The 19,021-nt window shown below is 33.6% G+C and overlaps 3 protein-coding genes and 1 long non-coding RNA gene across 4 annotated transcripts; 3 read left to right on the forward strand and 1 right to left on the reverse strand.

The window, feature by feature from the left end:
• The first annotated feature begins 2,397 nt into the window (after positions 1–2,397).
• On the forward strand, positions 2,398–5,006 carry LOC108458314 (ATP-dependent zinc metalloprotease FTSH 6, chloroplastic). Its single transcript, XM_017757664.2, has 5 exons — positions 2,398–3,156; positions 3,252–3,792; positions 3,876–4,189; positions 4,274–4,514; positions 4,598–5,006. The coding sequence occupies exons 1-5, from the start codon at positions 2,567–2,569 to the stop codon at positions 4,937–4,939; spliced, it is 2,028 nt and encodes a 675-aa protein (XP_017613153.1). The 5' UTR covers positions 2,398–2,566; the 3' UTR covers positions 4,940–5,006.
• Positions 5,007–5,029: 23 nt separating this feature from the next.
• Positions 5,030–6,708, forward strand: LOC108458315 (pentatricopeptide repeat-containing protein At2g36730). Its single transcript, XM_017757666.2, has one exon. The coding sequence runs from the start codon at positions 5,030–5,032 to the stop codon at positions 6,521–6,523; it is 1,494 nt and encodes a 497-aa protein (XP_017613155.1). The 3' UTR covers positions 6,524–6,708.
• A 5,094-nt stretch (positions 6,709–11,802) lies between these two features.
• On the reverse strand, positions 11,803–14,011 carry LOC108459402 (amino acid transporter AVT1I-like). Its single transcript, XM_017758765.2, has 3 exons — positions 13,352–14,011; positions 12,600–13,210; positions 11,803–12,517 (listed from the first exon to the last, which is right to left on the reverse strand). Exons 1-3 carry the CDS (start codon positions 13,524–13,526, stop codon positions 12,002–12,004), a joined length of 1,302 nt encoding a protein of 433 aa, XP_017614254.1. The 5' UTR covers positions 13,527–14,011; the 3' UTR covers positions 11,803–12,001.
• Positions 14,012–16,007: 1,996 nt separating this feature from the next.
• Positions 16,008–18,317, forward strand: LOC128291686 (uncharacterized). The gene is made up of 2 exons (XR_008281506.1): positions 16,008–16,140; positions 17,472–18,317. It is a non-coding gene; the product is annotated as an uncharacterized LOC128291686 (long non-coding RNA).
• Positions 18,318–19,021: the final 704 nt, after the last annotated feature.

Consider the following 19,021-nt stretch of genomic DNA (forward strand, 5'->3'; position numbering starts at 1 on the left):
TGAGTGGAAAAAAAAATGAAATAAATATATTTATTAGAAGTTTATATAAAAGTCAAATAAAACTTTGGTTAAAATGGTAAAAAAAAATTGTATTCCAAATTTCAATCTCACCATGTTTGGAATTTTTTATTATATAAAAATATAAAAAATAAAAAAATCACCTTATAATAATATAACTTACTTTATATAAAGAATAATATTTTAATCATTTCGCAATTGAGTTGATATTTGAATGACTTGTAACATTAATTTAATCGCAAGCTTAAATATAGTAAGTATAGCTATAAGAATAAATAATAAATTGAGTTGATATTTGTTTGACTTGTGACATCAACTAACATAAAGATTTAAACATAACTAGACTATATTATATCATACCTACAATATGAGTGTAAATATTATGTAAAAATATATTTATAAAAATTTTATACGATAGTTCAATGAATTTTTGGTCAAAATGGTAAAGTTAAAATGTTTATAAACTACTATGTCTTAAGTTCAAATATTGTCATATGTTAATTTTGTATTGATTTTATACAAAATATAAAAAAATAAAATACTCTTAAAATAATATAATTTGCTTTGTAAATTTTTTAATAATTTCATAATTAAATTAGTCTTGGTTCACTGGGGACACTAATGTAATTATATGCTTAAATAATAGAATAGATAAATATAAATATAATATTTATAATTGAGGATGAATCCATTTACACTAGCGTAAAAAACTAAGCTAGCTGTACATTCTTTTGTATATTTTTGCATAATTAATATTTTAACGATCCAACTGTCATGTTTTATATTCCATTCACGTAGGTCATATATGTCATAAATTTAAAAAATTCTAACTAATTGTTTTATGTTAAAAAGAAAAAGTTTCAACTATTCAATAAATATTAATATATACAATATTTTAAATCGAAATGATAAAAATACAAGATTTATTTAAAAATTACGTGCATAATAAGTACAATTATATTGATAAAGTTAATAATTGAATTATTAAAATATTAATTATATAACAATATGAACATTTCTCAATTAATATCTGTATTTAATTGTTTATAAAAAATATTTGCATTTGATTGCTGGCTATATTTGTATTGATTAACGTTCACATATAGATAAAAATATAATTTTAAATATAAATGTTTTATTTATAAATTGTATTATTCTTCAATTAAATTTTCATATTTGATTGAGTATAAAAATCCATTTTCAATAATCTAGAGCAACTTTTCTTAGAAAAAGAAAAGAAAGCTATAACTTTTTAGGGTGTTAAATTTAAAGTTTAGCTTTATAATTTTATTTTTTTAAAATTTAGCGGTAATATTAATATGTATGCTTGAGAAAATTTTTGTACCACAGAGAAAATATAACGTGGCATCTTTTTAGATTGTATGATTCGACTCACTAAATACATGAATATGTATTGTTTTAATTGCCAAATGTATGGTTAGAAACAGGAAATGATAATTAATGTATGGTTGAGACCAAAAGAGTTAGTCAAAGATTTTGAGGTGTAAAAACACTTCAATATAGTTAAAAAAATAGGAGTTAATTTTATTTTTTAAAATAATTTGAGGATTTTTATATATTTTGAAGTTTAAGTACCTAATTGAGAATAAAAAAAAGTAAATGTTTAATTTTCTTTTTAAATATGAGTTTTTGATACATTTTGACAATTTAAATATCTAATTGATTGTAAAAAAAATTAGGAATTTAATTATATTTTTAAAAAATAAAAGATATTATCTTGTGTTTGGTAGGAGATAATATATGTGTTTAAATATTTATTTTGGTTACCCTATATAATTTTATCAACAATTGTGATTGAATGTCAACAATTTTTGGTTCAATGACAAAAACGTTGGTACTAGCGTCAAGGCTTGTTTTCAAGCAATCTTATCCCATTCTTCAATTACATATATAAAAAAAAAAACTAATTATCATCTAAATGAATTATTATAAACATTAAATCCATGATTAATTTAACTCAAAATATTTTACTCATCAATTATTTACATTTAATTTTAGAAAAAGTTGGATGGTAAGAAGTTATAATATGATTTAGATTTAAAATTTGAGAAATAAAGTTTAAATAGAATTTTTGTCGAGAGTTTCACAATTATAAATATAATGATTAATGTAGAGTAAAAGTAGCATTGAAGATAATTGATGAAAACATAAAATAAATATGTAAACGAAAATTCATATATTATGAATACCAAAGATAATTTAAAATTAACTTATTTCCTTTTCATTGTAAAACCATTCAAACTTAGAATTTCCAGAGAGTTCAAGAAATGGAAAATTTTAGAAACAAATATCCCATCCAAATCAATGCAAACAAAGCCAAATTAATTCGCTAGAACCATCCTCCTTTCGTCCCACTATTTATATTTGGAAACCCCAACCCATTCCCTTCAAATCATAAACTACGATCCAACTCACTGCAACCTTCAAAACATAACCCATTAAGTCAGTCACTGCACAAATTGTTCCAAAAACAGCTTCAAACATATCTTAGTTTGTCTAAATATTTAACAGCTAAAGCTAAAGGACCATGGCAGTGACAGTCTCTCTTTCTGTCTCCCACCTTCCCGGCTGCAAAGTTCATGATTTCTCTCGTCTCCCCAAACCAACTAACAAAGACAACCCATCTTCTAAAGCCTCCTCTGACATCAAATTAAGCAAAAGAAACCTGTTGTTGAGTTCAATGGCTTCGGGTCTTATTGGAAGAGGTGTCTTAGTTGGTGAGCCGGTAAAAGCTGAACCAGAGACCCCAATGGAAACCTCATCAAGTAGACTATCGTATTCAAGGTTTCTGCAGTACTTGGATGAAGGTGGGGTGAAAAAGGTGGACTTGTTTGAGAATGGGACTGTGGCCATTGCTGAGATATATAATCCTGCATTGGAGAAAATTCAGAGGGTAAAAGTTCAGTTGCCGGGATTGCCCCAAGAACTGTTGAGGAAAATGAAGGAGAAAAACGTGGACTTCGCCGCTCATCCTATGGAGATGAACTGGTCGGCTGCTTTATTCGATTTGTTGGGGAATTTGGCTTTTCCCTTGGTATTGCTTGGCACTTTGTTGCTAAGGAGCTCATCTGTTAATAATCCTGGAGAAGGTCCCAACTTGCCTTTCGGACTTGGAAGGTAACTTACATCCTTAAATATTTACTATAATAACATTGTTTTAGTTACTTCAACCTGATAACATGAGTATGTACTTGTTGCTTTGTACAACGCAGGAGCAAAGCCAAATTTCAGATGGAACCCAATACAGGAGTCACATTTAACGATGTAGCTGGTATTGATGAAGCCAAGCAAGATTTTCAAGAGGTAGTGGAGTTCTTAAAAACCCCAGAAAAATTTGCAGCAATTGGTGCCACAATTCCCAAAGGAGTGCTTCTAATTGGACCTCCAGGGACTGGTAAGACATTGCTGGCCAAGGCCATTGCAGGGGAAGCAGGGGTTCCTTTCTTTTCCCTTTCTGGTTCAGAGTTCATCGAGATGTTTGTTGGCGTTGGAGCTTCCAGAGTTAGGGACCTGTTTAACAAGGCAAAGGCTAATTCCCCATGTTTGGTGTTCATCGATGAGATTGATGCTGTTGGAAGACAGAGAGGAACTGGGATTGGTGGAGGGAATGATGAAAGGGAGCAAACTTTGAATCAGCTGTTGACTGAAATGGATGGTTTTACTGGTAATACTGGAGTCATTGTCATTGCTGCCACTAATAGGCCTGAAATTCTGGATTCTGCTTTGCTTAGGCCTGGAAGATTTGATAGACAGGTAAGCATTTTCGGATTGTGCAGAGTCTAATCCCTATTTATTCTCGATGGAGAGTTATACAATTTCTACCAAAATTTGTGCAGGTAACTGTTGGATTACCAGATATAAGAGGAAGGGAAGAAATATTGAAGGTACACAGTGACAACAAGAGACTAGATAAGGATGTTTCACTCAGTGTAATCGCCATGAGAACACCGGGATTCAGTGGTGCTGATTTGGCAAATCTCATGAATGAAGCTGCTATTCTTGCTGGTAGAAGAGGCAAAGACAAGATCACGATGAAAGAGATTGACGATTCGATCGATCGAATCGTTGCCGGAATGGAAGGAACAAAGATGACAGATGGAAAGAACAAGATTCTCGTGGCGTACCATGAAGTTGGCCATGCTGTATGCGCGTAAGTAAAATGTTGCAAACATATTCCAATACTCTCTGGAATTCGAGATTGATAGCAGTTCTGATAAGCATTTTGTACTTACAGGACATTGACACCAGGCCATGATCCAGTTCAAAAAGTGACTTTGATCCCTAGAGGGCAAGCTCGGGGTCTAACATGGTTCATACCAATTGAAGATTCAGATCTCATTTCAAAACAACAACTCTTTGCTAGAGTTGTTGGAGGGCTCGGCGGTCGAGCGGCCGAAGAGGTAATCTTTGGTGAGCCAGAGATTACTACTGGTGCAGCAGGGGACCTGCAACAAGTAACTCAAATAGCCAGACAGGTTTGGATCCTTGCTTATTCTAGAGTCGATTCGGGTCGAACCGCAAATGTGGCTAACAAGTTTTTTGTTTCACTTTCCACCAGATGGTGACAAAGTTTGGGATGTCGGAAATTGGACCATGGGCGTTAACTGATCCTGCAGTACAAAGCAGCGACGTTGTGTTAAGGATGCTTGCGAGGAATTCCATGTCTGAGAAACTCGCTGAAGACATTGATTCATCGGTTAAGAAAATAACGGAAACTGCATACGAGATTGCAAAGAACCATATAAGGAATAACCGTGAAGCCATTGACAAGCTAGTAGAAGTTTTGTTAGAGAAAGAAACTCTTACAGGATATGAGTTCAGAGCAATCCTGTCAGAATTTGTTGATGAACCTGTAATAAAAGTAGATAGAACTCCTGTTCGTGAGATGATCAACGCTTGAGTCGCTATATACATGTAAATAAATTTACACGTTATTCTATAAAATATATATTATTTCATTCTCAGAACAGTAATAGCATTGCCGTCCATAATGTCTAATAGGAATTTCATTTCGAAGAAGCATCAGTGTCTGGTTTTCTTAACGCTCTGTTCTTCGATCAAACATGTTTCTCAAATCCACGCGCATATTGTCATCTCTAATCTCCACCAAGATTCTTTCCTTCTCACTGAACTCGTTAGATTCTCTTCATTATCTCCATTCAAAAACCTCAGCTACGCGCATTCTCTTCTCATGAACTCACTCAATTCAACTCCGTCTACATGGAATATGCTCATCAGAGGCTACTCTTCCAGCAAATCTCCCCAAAACGCAATCTGGGTACTTAAAGAAATGCGCAAACGAGGACTTAAACGCAATAAGCTTACGTACCCGTTTGTTTTAAAAGCGTGCACGGAGGCTGAAGCGCTAGAGGAAGGGAGACAGGTTCATGGGGAGATTGTAAAGCATGGTTTAGATGATGATGTTTATGTTGATAACAATTTGGTGCACTTCTATGGATGCTGTAAGAAAATAATGGATGCAAAGAAAGTGTTCGATGAAATGTGTGAAAGAACCGTGGTTTCGTGGAATGTGGTGATAACCACTTGTGTTGAGAATTTCTGCATTGAGGATGCGCTTGGGTATTTTGTTAAGATGAGGGATTGTGGCTTTGATACCGATGAAACCACGATGGTGATCATGCTTTCAACATGTGCAGAGCTAGGGTTCTTAAGCTTTGGGAGGTTGTTTCATATGCAAGTTATTCAAAGAGGTTTGGTTTTGAATTTTCAGTTGGGGACTGCACTTGTTGATATGTATGCAAAGAGTGGAGATGTTCTATATGCTAGCCGAGTTTTCGAGAGAATGAAGGAGAAAAATGTGTGGACTTGGAGTGCAATGATATTGGGATTTGCTCAACATGGTTACGCTAAGGAAGCCCTTCAACTTTTTAAGGAGATGAAGAAAAGTTCTTGTATAAGACCGAATTATGTCACTTTCCTTGGAGTCCTTTGTGCTTGTAGCCATGCCGGGTTGGTCGATGACGGGTTCCGGTATTTTCACGAAATGAAGTATGTTCACGGGATCAAACCTATGATGGTTCATTACGGTGCCATGGTTGACATATTGGGTCGTGCTGGTCATTTGAAAGATGCTTACACTTTCATAAACAACATGCCTATCGAGCCAGACCCGGTTTTATGGAGGACATTGCTAAGTGCATGCAGCGTTCATAATGTTAATGGCAGTGATGAAGTTGGTGATGAGGTGAGAAAAAGGTTGCTGGAGTTGGAGCCAAGGAGGAGTGGGAATCTGGTAATGGTGGCTAACATGTATGCAGAATCCGGAATGTGGGATCGAGCAGCAAATGTCCGAAGGTTTATGAGAGATGGAGGGTTGAAAAAGATGGCTGGTGAGAGCTGTCTCGAGTTGAATGGTTCAATTTATCGGTTTTTTTCAGGGTATGATTCTCAATTTCATTGCAATGATATATATCCATTGCTACATACTTTGATCTTACACATGCAAATGATTAGCCTTTCGTAGTTGAATTACTTGGTATGTTAGCTTTTTTCGCTCAAGAAGATAGAAAATATTCATTGTACAAATTGCAATTTTGTACTGTATTTCATTGCCCCAATTTTTTCTTGCTTTTATATGCGTCTGGAAGTAGGTAGGTTCAGTAATTCCTTTTTTTTTCTTCTTAAAATCCTTAAAATGTGATTATATCACTCCCGATATATATTCAAACATACAATATTCCAAATATGTGAAAGCACCTATTAAAAATTATATTCGAACATGAATTTAATAATATAATATTTCAAATATATGAAAACACCTATTAAAAAATTGATTGGTTTGAAGAAGCCTGCAATAAGTTAGAAATTTAGTTAATGCTGATTATATTCTTGCTTTGAGAATTTAATTTTTTGAGTTTTTTGCTTTAAGTTACATTTTCTCTAAAAAAAAAAAAAAAGGAGGATTTTACTTGTGTCGAACATATACATGTAGTTGAATTAAGTGTAACTCAAGTTGTAAGAAATTTGAGCCTTACTCGAGGTTATTGACTCGACTAAAATTTAATTTTTTTTTCATCTTAATATTTAAGAATAATTTTTATTCTTTTAATATATTGTGAGATTGGAACTTTTGTGAATTTTTTTATTCTATTAGCATTGAATAAATAATCTTTTATATATATATATATATATATATATATATATCAAAACTTATAATATTTATTTATTTATTTGTTAGAATACCAGGGAGGAAAAGAGGGATGCAAGGTTTAAATCCAACAAAATTTTTATTCACTATTCCAAATAAGTATTGATTATAATTATATATTAGTTGTCTATGCTATATATATTGAGAAAAAGTCGGGCTTTCATTAAGAAGTCTAAAAAACAAAAGCAACATCAGAATGGACCCAACCCAACACTCAACCAAGCATTCCAAGCCCAAATAGAACAAACCAAACCAAATAGAAAATGAAAACAAACAGAAAGTAGGAAGCAAACAAAAGAAAAAACACAACGCAGCAAAAGAAAAGAAATATTGACAAGCACCATAAACGCTTTGGCAAACACCCAAAACACGAGTTAACTCTACACTAATTTAATTTTAAAATCATATCAAAATACTCTTACTTTAAAAGGTAATTGATATTATTATAAAGATATTTTGTCTTTTAATGTTTTTATATAATATTTCAAATAAAATAAATGAAAAACATTATTTGGGAATTAAACACAAACCAACAAACTCAAATAAAGAAACCTCTAACCATTCCACTAAAATCATTCGTTAAAATAATTTGTAAAATTATTTTCATTCAGTGACGTCGTTTAGTACTTGTTAATGTTTTAATTTCTATAAATATATAATACCATGAAAAAAAAAAACAACAATGTCACGGGCAGCAATTTAAAGCCCGTCACCGTCACATAAAAAATGTCCCATGGAGGCCTACATATTAAATGGCGCTCATTTGACTCACGAAAGTTGGTCCAATTTAAAGAACAAGCGACGAAGCCTATCTACTTAAAGCCTTGATGGCCTAGTGAGGCAAATATGAAAAATTGGACTACCTTGGTAAATAGGGAAAGTAATCTTAGAAGATATGTAATCTAATAAGATTTGATTTTGTAATCTAGGAGATTATGTAAATCCCTTTATTATAGATATGCTTCGATCTTGTCCGTCGATGTAACTCGATCTATACCGTAGGTTTTAGGGGAGCTTAACTATAGATGAATAGCCTCCCCTTAATTGTAAATAACCCATTGTATCTATTGTTTTGTGTATTTTTTGAGAGACATAATATATTGAGAGCATTTAGTCAAACACCTCTCGTGTTTTGTTTTTCTGTGATTATTCTATTCTTTTGAGCACTCTTTTGGCTTGAGTTGCTTTTGCTATATAAATTGGTGTATTGGAGGAATTTTGCGAGAATACTCGCTTTGTGGGAGTTAGGCTGACTTAGGCATATTTGAGTCGAAGGAATTGACTAAAGCCGCACAGATTGTGAGATTGAAAGTCTAGCCTTATGATAGTTGGTATTCGAGCTAATGTTGCGAAGGCATCGTTTGAGATGCTGAAAGAAGTTGTTGATTACAATGAGCCAATGGAGACCTATAAGAGGGCCAAAAAAGTAAATCGTTCGAGGGGCATGCTATTGGATTTGGAGGAACTAGTGGTCACTCTTGAGGAGTCCATAGGGGATAAGAAGGAGACACTCGAGGAAGTTGAGAGATGCATTACGGAGTTGGACTCAAAGGAAGAGCAACTCAAGAAAGTGGTGTTGGAGTCCCTTGGTTCCAATATAGTGGAGATGAGAGAGATGCTCAATTCCACTGTGGGTAAGTTGACAGAGAGAGACGATGTTCTCGAGGCCATGACAATGACTTTGAAGTAGGAAACAATAGTCATGATGAGGGATTTAGGTACAAAAATTGAGGAGCTCGTGGGAGAGCTTGCTTTGTACCGAGCTTCTGTGGGCAAAGGAATGATAGGTGCAACACTCAACCATGAGATGGATGTCCCCAAATCGAAGAAGTTCAAGGGGACAAGGTCCGAAAATGTAGTGGACAACTTCTTGTGAGATATGGAACAATACTTTCGTGCCGTGGGCATCAAGGATGTTGATGCTAAGGTAAATATTGTTGCTCGATATTTTACTGATTTTGTTCTTTTATAGTGGAGGTGTAGGTCTACAGGTGAAAAGCGTGGCCAGGTTGCGATTGGAACTTGAGAGGAGTTCCAAAATGTTTTCAACGAACAATTTTACCTTCAATATGTCGAGAAGGAGGTTTAGTCTAAGTTGGGTCAGTTCTCACAATGACACACAATCCGAGAGTATGTGAAAGATTTTAGCGAGTTAATGCTTCAAATCACCAATCTAAGTGAGGATGAGGCCTTCTTCTATTTTATGGATGGGTTGGAATTGTGGGTTAAGTAGTAATTGAAACGTCTAGGGGCCCAAGAATTGTCAAAATCCATAATTGTAGAGGAGTCTTTGACTGAGCTTATTTCGAGAAAAGACAAGTTTGAGTCTTCCAATCCCAATTGGAAGGGCAATGATGGAGGAGACCATAAGGAAAATGAAGAGGGACATAACAATGATGACAATGATAACAAAGGTAATAGAAAACCACAAAATGGGAAGTGGAGACCTAACAACTTGAAGGAGAAGGGGAGCAAGATAAAATGCTTCATTTGTCAAGGACCATATATGGTAAGGAATTGTCTGAAATGATCTATGTTTTCGGCTGCCAAAGGGAATGATGAGCTGGAAGAAGCCACCATGAAGCTTGTTTCGATCGTGAGTAGAGTCGAAGCCAACAGGGTCAAGAAGAGTGAGAAGAAGCTAGTGAATTGCTTCTTATGTTGTGGGTCGCATAGGTTGTGGGACTGTCAAGAGCGAGCTAATCTATCTACGACTAGTAAAAGGGAGGAAGTGGAGCTTGATGAGAGGAAGACATTGAAGCTTAATTCAATAATACTCACTCCTACGAAGAGGAATAGTAGGGAGGTAGGGTTGATGTTTGTGGACATCAACATCGCAGGCCAGAGAAGGACTACTCTTGTTGACACGGGGGCATCGAACTTATTCATATAAAAAAAAGTTGCTAGAAAACTTAGTCTCTTGGTTAGAAAATCGAATAAAAAGATCAAGTCAGTAAATTATGAAGAGGCCCCAACTGTGGGAGTAGCATGATGAGTGGAGCTACAAATCAACGAATGAAAGGGCAAGGAAGATTTTGATGTAATTTAGTTAGATGATTACAATTTTATGCTTGGCTTAAACTTCCTTGACAAGATTGAGGCAGTTCTTTTTCCTTGGCCGATCAAACTCATATCGTTGATAGTCCATTATCACGAATTGTTGTGCCGATGAATCGAGATATGAAAGTTGGGACCAAGGTGTTGTCGGCAATCTAGCTAGCCGAGGATGTTTCGTATAGGAGGAACATTAACTCGGTAGATTAGACTGCTAAGGAAGCCCTTATAGAAATGCTAGTGGGGCATGAAACCAATATGAGGCTTGTAGAGTCATCAGTAGAGCTACCGCCAATGAGAGTCATCAGTAGAGCTACCACCAATGAGAGATGTAGGTTATGCATCAGACTTTGAGGGAAAAGTAACGATGTAACTTGGAGAGTTGCGACAAATAAATGCTATGAGCGAGGTACATCCTAAACATTTTGGTAGTGTTTTTATTCTAACTTGTTGGCTTTGCAAAGACACAAGATCCCTTTTAGAGTTTAGAAGAAAGTAAGTCAAGGGGCTTACAAACCTGAGTTAGCGGGAATACTCAAGGTTAACTCGGTGTTCAATGTGGTGGTGCCAAAGCCTGTTTGTATGGATTAAGAGGTTTCGAATCGAGGCAAGTCGAAATGTGGGCAAGTAAGAGTGGTGGACTCTTGCGAACGAGATGTATTGAAAATGAGTACAACAGTTTGAGTTAAGAGACGATGGAAATTGAGGCAAAAGTTTTGAGGTGAATCAAGTCAGTGCAATTCGAAGGGAGCAACGAGGGCGTTGCGAGAATGGGTAGGGGAGAATGTCATGGACCACAGTTCAAAGCCCGTGATCATTGCACGAAAGATGTCCCATGGAGGTATACATATTAGATAGAGAGCTCATTTAACCCACGAGAGCTGACCCGATTTGAAGAACAAGCGACGAAGCCTATCTAATTAAAGCCTTGGTGGCTTGTGAGGCAAATATGAGAAATTAGGCTATCTTGGTAAATAGGGAGAGTAATCTTGGAAGATATGTACTCTGATAAGATTTGATTTTGTAACCTGAGATTATGTAAATCCCTTTATTGTAGATATGCTTCGATCTTGTTCGTTGATGTAACTCAATCTATACCGTCGATTTTAGGGGAGCTCAACTATAAATAGAGAGCCCCCTTCAATTTTAAATCACCCATTGTATCCATTGTTTTGTGTATTCTTTGAAAGAAATAATATATTGAGAGCATTTACTCAAACACCTCTCGTGCTTTGTTTTTCTGTGGTTATTTTTTTCTTTTGAGCATTCCTTTGACTTGAGTTGCTTCCACTATATAAATTGGTGTCTTTGAGGAATTCTACGAAAATCCTCACTTTGTGATAGTTAGGTTGACTTATACATATTTGAGTTGAAGAAATTACCTAAAACTGCACAGATTGTGATATTGAAAGTCTCAGATTGTGATATTGAAAGTCTAACCCCATAAAAGATATGGCCCGCCCCCCCCCCAAAAAAAAATGAAAGAAATATACACGTAACGAAACTATGAAGAACCCTCCAAAATTACCTCAAACAAAGTATTATAACAACATAAGCATATGCAATGAATTGACATTTATTTATTATTATCATTATTTTTTTGGTTAGGAGGCTGCAATTTGAGAAAAGGAGAATGAGTTGCATATGTCAATATTTAAAATTTAAACCTTCTAACTGCAAATTCATAAAAGTAAATGCATAAACTAATCAAACTAAACTTCGGGTTTAAGTCATTGGCATTTAGAAATTGCCTATGATATCTAAAACAGATATGTAAGTGCCAAAAATTACCAGACAAACTCCCACTATAATTATAAGGCATATACCAACCAATTGGCCATTCAATCTTCGATAAATACCTGAAATCTTCAAGTAGCATAAGCATGGAAGTATTACAGAAGCAGTGATACTTAAAAGTGCTCCCACCAGGGACATCAGTGAACCAAAGAACGGAATCGCCAGTGCCACAAGAACGGTGCTGATCAACAAGTTGGTGCCGATGAGGATGCTGAGGAATCGCGGGTTGTAACGGCATGAAAACCGGGTTTTAATGGCATTAACGATTGGAGTAACCATCAATGCGTATTTGGCTATGGGGTTCACTAGGGTCGTGTAGATGGCCACTTTTGAACTGATCTTGCTTGCTGGAAGATTCAATGTTACCTGTGATTGAATTTGTGGTCCGAACATTAAATACCCGAAGATTGCCATTGATGCATACGTGATGGTACACAAGATAAAGCATACAATCAGTACCTGAAAAAAAAATTATCCGATTACATGTTTTTCGATCGAAAATAGCATCCAATTGAAATTGCTATCTAGAAGAAATACTTACATTGGAGAACTGATGTTTTTTCTTCATAGAAGTGTAGAGTGTAGGGAAAACTGGATGTGCACAATAGCAGAAAGCATATAAGCTGATAGCAGTTAACATTCCATCCCAATTGACCAATGTTCCCTTTTGTTGAAACCCAATCCCTTCAAACGCACCAGTCCATATAATGGAACCAAGTATGATTCCAGAAGCTAATACCCCACTGGCTGACACATATGAAAGAAGGCTCAAGTTATCTAACCAAACTGTGGGCAATATTATGAGGCTTACTATTATGATAAACCCTTGTTTCCCACCAATTGTTAGTCCTTGACCAACTTCAAATTCCATATTTGGGAACAAATTTTGAAGATTATCTCCTTCTAAAATCAAGAATCCTGTAGCAACTAAGTAAAGCTCGATGTACATGAAAATGGAGACTATCAATCTTCCTTTCTTCCCGAATGCAAGCTCGCCGATGTCGGGATAAGTTCGGATATTCGAATCCGAATCCATGCATCTTTGGATTAATAAGCCAGAGAAGAATGCAGCAGTGGCAATGGCGAAAAGAAGAATCAAGCTTAACCATCCTCCTGATGCTAGTGCATATGGGGTTGATAATATCCCGACTCCTAGAAAATTAGTTTAAAAAAAAAATCATATCAGAGAATTGTCAAAGGAACTCAAACTGTTCTTGACAACTTAAAATAGAAACTGGGAAAAGGATCTATTTAAGATGAAAATTTTAAGAACAAAGAACTTAAAAATAGAACCTGAAAGAGCATTAAGCCCATTGAAACAGGTTTTGAAGAAAGAGTTAGTTGTTGAACATGAATGGGATGAATTTGGTTCAATTTCCTCTAGTTTGGTTACTAAAGCTTGTTTATTTTCATCATCTTCAATGAGAGGAAGAGTGAAGGATGATTCCTCTTCATCCATGGTCGCCATGATTGATTAGGGAAAGGTTCAAAGATAAAAGCTTTTGAAAAGGTAAGAAAGTGTAAAATAGATAGCAGTCATGAACCAAATATATATATATATATACACGCAGTTACGTATTTCAATTTATGTATTGATCAATCAAAACACATCCAAACTTAAATATATGCATTAGTTTATTGAGATAATTTAATTAACAAAAATACAAATTTAGATAGCAAACAACAAACAGTTTTGAAAATTGATAGTACATTGGAATTCAATGAGAAGGTTTGCCAGATAAAACAAATTGAGAATGAGAATGCACCCATACCACAATATCTCGACAAATGAGTAATTTCCAGAACAACAATAAAAAAATTATTCATAAAATTAAATAAAATCACAGAAAACAAAAACTTTGAACATTGTGCTCTGCAGGCAACTCTTTTGTCAGACATATTGTGGTATGGGTGGATTCCCAGTCTCAAATTGTTTTAGCTGGAAAACCTTCTCATTGAATTCCAATGTACTACTTTCAATATAAAAGAAAAGTTTCCTGTTAGGTATCTAAATTTGTATTTTAATTTTTCTTTTACTTCTTAATCTTGATTGAAATATTTATCAAATAATAATATTTAATTAGGATAATAATATTTTAGTTTACTTGAGTTTAACAACTTTTTTTATGTGACACTTGTCCTTATATATATATATATATGGCATCATATTGGAATAGAAATATACATTTTGATATCGACTGTAACATTATTAATTTTAGTGTGAAAGTTAATTACTAATATTATGATATTTGAATTTTCATGATTTTGTTAATATAACAAAATTAATTTTAATTATGATTTTTGTTATAGTGTTCGTTATTATCGATCTGCTATCTGATTGCTTGACTAAGATCGACCTGACCCTCTTTACTGCTACAGTGATAGGCTATATAGTTCGCTTACGTAGTCCGCACATGGAGGGTTTGCATCTCCATATAGGTTGTGGGATGTTCGCATCATTATGTAAGCGAACTCACATCTAGAGAACATGTGTTAATTTTAGAATAGGATATGTGTTGGCATGCATAAGAGCCTACCTAGGATATCACACTTAGGAACCGTATCATATAAATAGAAAAATCAACCTCTTTGAGGGGAAGACATACAAAACACTCAACAATTTGTTTAATTTATTAAATACAACTTCATGATTGTGATTTTTTTTTTGTTGGATACCAACATATATAGCTTTTGCTAAATATAGGTATCACATTAGACAAAATATATATATAAATACCACATGACAAAAATATCAAACTCAAGTATCAAATAACGTATTAAACCATTAAAATTTCATTTAACTTAAATATTAAAAAATGTAAATATATAAGCCATCCTTATCTCGTAGGTGGTCCTAATAATTTTGGATGGAATACAATTACATATGTTCACGGATAGGAACAAGTCAAGCAGCTGTCTACAATTTATGAATATTTTCCTCTAATTTTATGAGTCAATTTAGTAATTTATTTCTCAACTAAATAAAATTATATTGATTTTAGATAATTATTCTATAACTTCCAGTGAAATTAAAAAAATTATCCGCCTGTAAAATATTTTTATTTTATTAGTGGTAGTATAAAATAAATATATTTAATATATATTATAATTATTTTTAAAAATAGTATTGATTGTTAAATATTTAATTTGGGTAGATCAACCCTAATCTGAGGGAAAAGAAAGCTATGTCTACCTAGTCAACAAATATCATACGATTTGGCTTACTTGTTTTCCATTAACAAATTAGGAGTTATAGTATGAGTTTTCTAAAATAAGATTTTCATTATCGTCAAAGCCATACAAAACATTATTTAATTATATAAATAGGTTTATTATAATTATATAAAATATTACAATACTCTTAATTCTTTTATGTAATTATAAAATATTACTCAATTATATAAATTATTATAAATCTAACACAAAATACATAACAATATTATTTAATTATACAAAATATTACAACTTGGTAGATCTACTATTAGTTTCTACTTATGTTGGAACAAGAGTTATTTATCTTTACCCATCACCTTTCCTTAGTGCTGAAATTATTTGAGGACTTGGGACAATGGACATTTTAAAGAAATATGGAAGAGCAATGTGAGATTGACGTAATAGAAAAGACGACCATGAGGGGGAAGATTGATATAATTGTCATAAATTATTGGGTTCGACCAAGTCTACAAATTTTATAATATTTATATTAATTTGTATTACTTTTTATTTTATTTTATATCATATTTCAAAATTTTTTTTTGTTCAAATCGTTTTTTTCCATGTTGAGTTATCGTGTGCGCTATGAAGTATAATCTCAACTTTTATGCCTAATTTTAGAAATTAAGTGCGGGCTTCCTAGTCTAATTTGGCTGTTAGATTTAAGATTGGGACTTTAACCTAATTATGTTTCATATGGGTAAGGAGATCTTTATTAAGCCGGTCTTACAAGCAATACCAGCACATACTCTGAACACTTTTTTATTGTCAAAAAGCATCATAGATGATATGATTAAGGCAATTAGAAAATATTAGTGGGCAAAAGCGGGGGCGGGTAAGGGATATGCGATGTTAGATTGGAAGCAAAGGTACAAGAAGTCTCGACTTTTGGGATATTCAATTATTTAATATTGCTCGCATTGGACGATAATTATGGTGACTTTTGCACTATAGGATATGCTTTGTTTTAAGGTTCTTTCGACTAAATACTTCCCTCCTGGCAACATTTTTGCATCCTAATGTTGATAAACCCTCTTTCATTTCGAAGGGTTTTATGAAAGCTTTGAATATGCTTAGTCCAGGATTTTATTGGAGGATAGGAAATGGTAGTAAGCCCATATTTGGATGGATAGATGGGGGGAAGGTTTATTAATGGCCTGGATATAGGTCAATGTAATTCTTTTCCCCATGATGCATGTCTCAGTTATTTTTAGAGGCACGAAGATGGAATGCAACTTCAATTCAATCCTTTTGCAATAATGAGGTAGCCTCTAGGATTATCCATTTGCCTATTGGTGAGGCACATGAAGATGATAAGTTGGTGTGGGGACATGCACCCAACAATGTCTATACCACGAGATCGGGGTATAATTAGTTACTTCTTCAAGATTTGGGTATAGATCCTCATAGGGTCTTTTGGAAGGAACTCAGGAATGTTAGTAGTTTGCAATGTTAGTAATTACATTGCTAACATATATAAAATTTAAAGAATATAAATAAAAAATTCTTTATAACTTGGGTAATTGAGTTGGGTGCCTAGTCGATTGGATAAGTAGGCTTAGCCATTGGCTATACCTACACATGTGTAAGGTCAAAAAATGGGCATGAGACACTTGGGCTTGAAGTTGGTGGTGTAAATAATTTTTTATATAATAATTTTTATTTTTATTTTCAAAAATATTATTTGCATCTAAATAGACTTATTTGAATAAATATAATTTTCAGAAAAGACTCGTAATGAATAAACATAGTTTTTTTTGGAAAGTTATAATGTTGTGGAAAAATGTAACTTGTGACACAAGTTATGTACCAAGTGACATATTCTTTGATTAAAAAAAAAACCACAATGTGCCTATATATATCGCTTCAAGTCTATTTCTTTCTTCTCTTAATTTTCTTTCTTGCATCAAAAATTTCTTTTTTGTACCACCTTCTTTCTAAAATGGAAGGCGTAAACCCTTCCAAAATTCTGACTTTCTGGGTAAAGGTTTGGCCATGACATCCTACCTACAATTGAGCGATGTGCTTTGTACTCTCAAGGGCCGAATCCAAATTGTCCTAGATGTAAGGCCTTTAAGGAGGATGTTATGTATGCTTTTAAGGATTGCCTAATTTCGAGGGAGATTTTAACTTTTTTGTAGTATTCATAATGATTTGCTTTGTATGTCTTTCTATAATGTGATCGGTTGGCTTTGGGCAGTTATGCAAAAGACAAAGAAGCTTTTACTAGTTTAGTTGTGCTTTTCTTGCAATTGTGGGAAGCAAGGAATTTGTTCATGATTCAGGGGCGGAATTCTTCCTCGCAAGATGTGTTTTTGAAAGCCCAATCTATCCATCATGACTTTCGATGCATAATCTCCTTTGTGCGCCATTGTTCTCTTGACATCTAATTATGGCTTGATGGACTCCACCTTGTGAAGATGCGGTCAAAGTTAATGTTGACACGAATGGAATATAGTGACAAGATTTGTTGCTTGCGGTGCCATTGTTCTTGACCATGAGGGAAATGGTGCTAGTCGATTTTGCTTGCTCAATCATTTAGGCTTTGGACACTCCTTCAGCTAAGGCTCTCGCTTTGGCTTGTGCTTCGTAAAAGGCCCTTTAGAAAGGGTTTTCTAGAGTTATTTTCGAGTTTGATTGTGCATTTATTGTTAATAAGTTTAATAGTTGAACTCTAGATTTATCTCTTTATGGTCGTATTGTTAGAAAGGCTTTAGGTGTTTGTGATTTTTTTTATATTGTTAGTTTTTAATTTTTTACTCACAGATCCGCCAATTGTGTCTCTCATTGTTTGGCACATTGGTTGATGGATGAGAATGTTGCTTTTGAGTTCAATTTGAGCTATTAGGATTTCATCCACTGGTTGGTGTTGGATGATACCTTTTAATTTAATATAGTTGGGCCTTTTTAGGCTTTTTCTTTAAAAAAATTAGGCAAGGATCAATATTTTTGTTTATTTTTATTATATGTATTTGCTGTCTACCAATTATTATCTATAAATATTTAAAAGGTAAATGTAATAGTCTATTTTTAGTGGTGTTGAGAATGACGGTTTCAGAACTCCATTTTCAATGTTTGAGTTCATAAATATTATTATTTAATATTTAAGAGGTTAGTATAAAAATATATTAAAATTTGGTCCTTTAAATTTATCGAATTGCTAGTTAATTATGGTAAAAGGCTAAATTGTAAAAGTTCTCAATTATAGATTTAAGATTGGTCAAAGACTTAAGGACTTATATAACAATTAAATCAATGTCTAAAATGAAAAATATACCATTTTAGAACTATAGTGGACGGTTAGGTGTGGGTTTTTTATAAGTTATATTAAATTATAATTAAAAGGTATTTTAAGTATGAAATAATAATAAAACAAATAAGAGTTAAAAGAAAGAAACATTTCTTGATTCTTCTTTCTTCTTCCACCTAAAAAAAAAAAAAATAAAAAATCTAAGGAAGCCATTGTTTTAAGCTTCAATCTTTCGGTCTATGCTTGGTAAGTCAATTTACTTTCTTGCATTTTTTTTATATTTTTGAGGTCTTAGGAGTTTGATTTAGTTAGTTCATGTACCAATTTGTAAAATTATGAAAGATTTTAACAGTTTCCATTGATGAATTCTTGATGAAATTGGTACTAACTTTTTAGATTTTAAGCTTAGAAGTGAAAAATGACTAATTTGTATAGTTTAATTGATAGTTTTTGAATATGGAAACTAAAATGCATGAATTTCAAAATTGGTATAATATTTC

This window comes from Gossypium arboreum, chromosome 4 (assembly GCF_025698485.1).
Source record: "Gossypium arboreum isolate Shixiya-1 chromosome 4, ASM2569848v2, whole genome shotgun sequence".
NCBI classification, from domain to species: Eukaryota; Viridiplantae; Streptophyta; class Magnoliopsida; order Malvales; family Malvaceae; genus Gossypium; species Gossypium arboreum.

Bases quoted from the DNA above. Each gene is read 5' to 3' on its own strand.
- LOC108458314 (XM_017757664.2), top strand. From the start codon at position 2,567: ATGGCAGTGACAGTCTCTCTTTCTGTCTCCCACCTTCCCGGCTGCAAA. The intron at 3,157-3,251 runs GTAACTTACATC...TGTACAACGCAG, and splicing joins TTGCCTTTCGGACTTGGAAG to GAGCAAAGCCAAATTTCAGA. The intron at 4,515-4,597 runs GTTTGGATCCTT...ACTTTCCACCAG, and splicing joins TAACTCAAATAGCCAGACAG to ATGGTGACAAAGTTTGGGAT.
- LOC108458315 (XM_017757666.2), top strand. From the start codon at position 5,030: ATGTCTAATAGGAATTTCATTTCGAAGAAGCATCAGTGTCTGGTTTTC.
- LOC108459402 (XM_017758765.2), bottom strand. From the start codon at position 13,526: ATGGCGACCATGGATGAAGAGGAATCATCCTTCACTCTTCCTCTCATT. The intron at 13,211-13,351 runs GTTCTATTTTTA...CTAATTTTCTAG, and splicing joins TGGGCTTAATGCTCTTTCAG to GAGTCGGGATATTATCAACC. The intron at 12,518-12,599 runs GTAAGTATTTCT...TTTTTTTTTCAG, and splicing joins AAAAACATCAGTTCTCCAAT to GTACTGATTGTATGCTTTAT.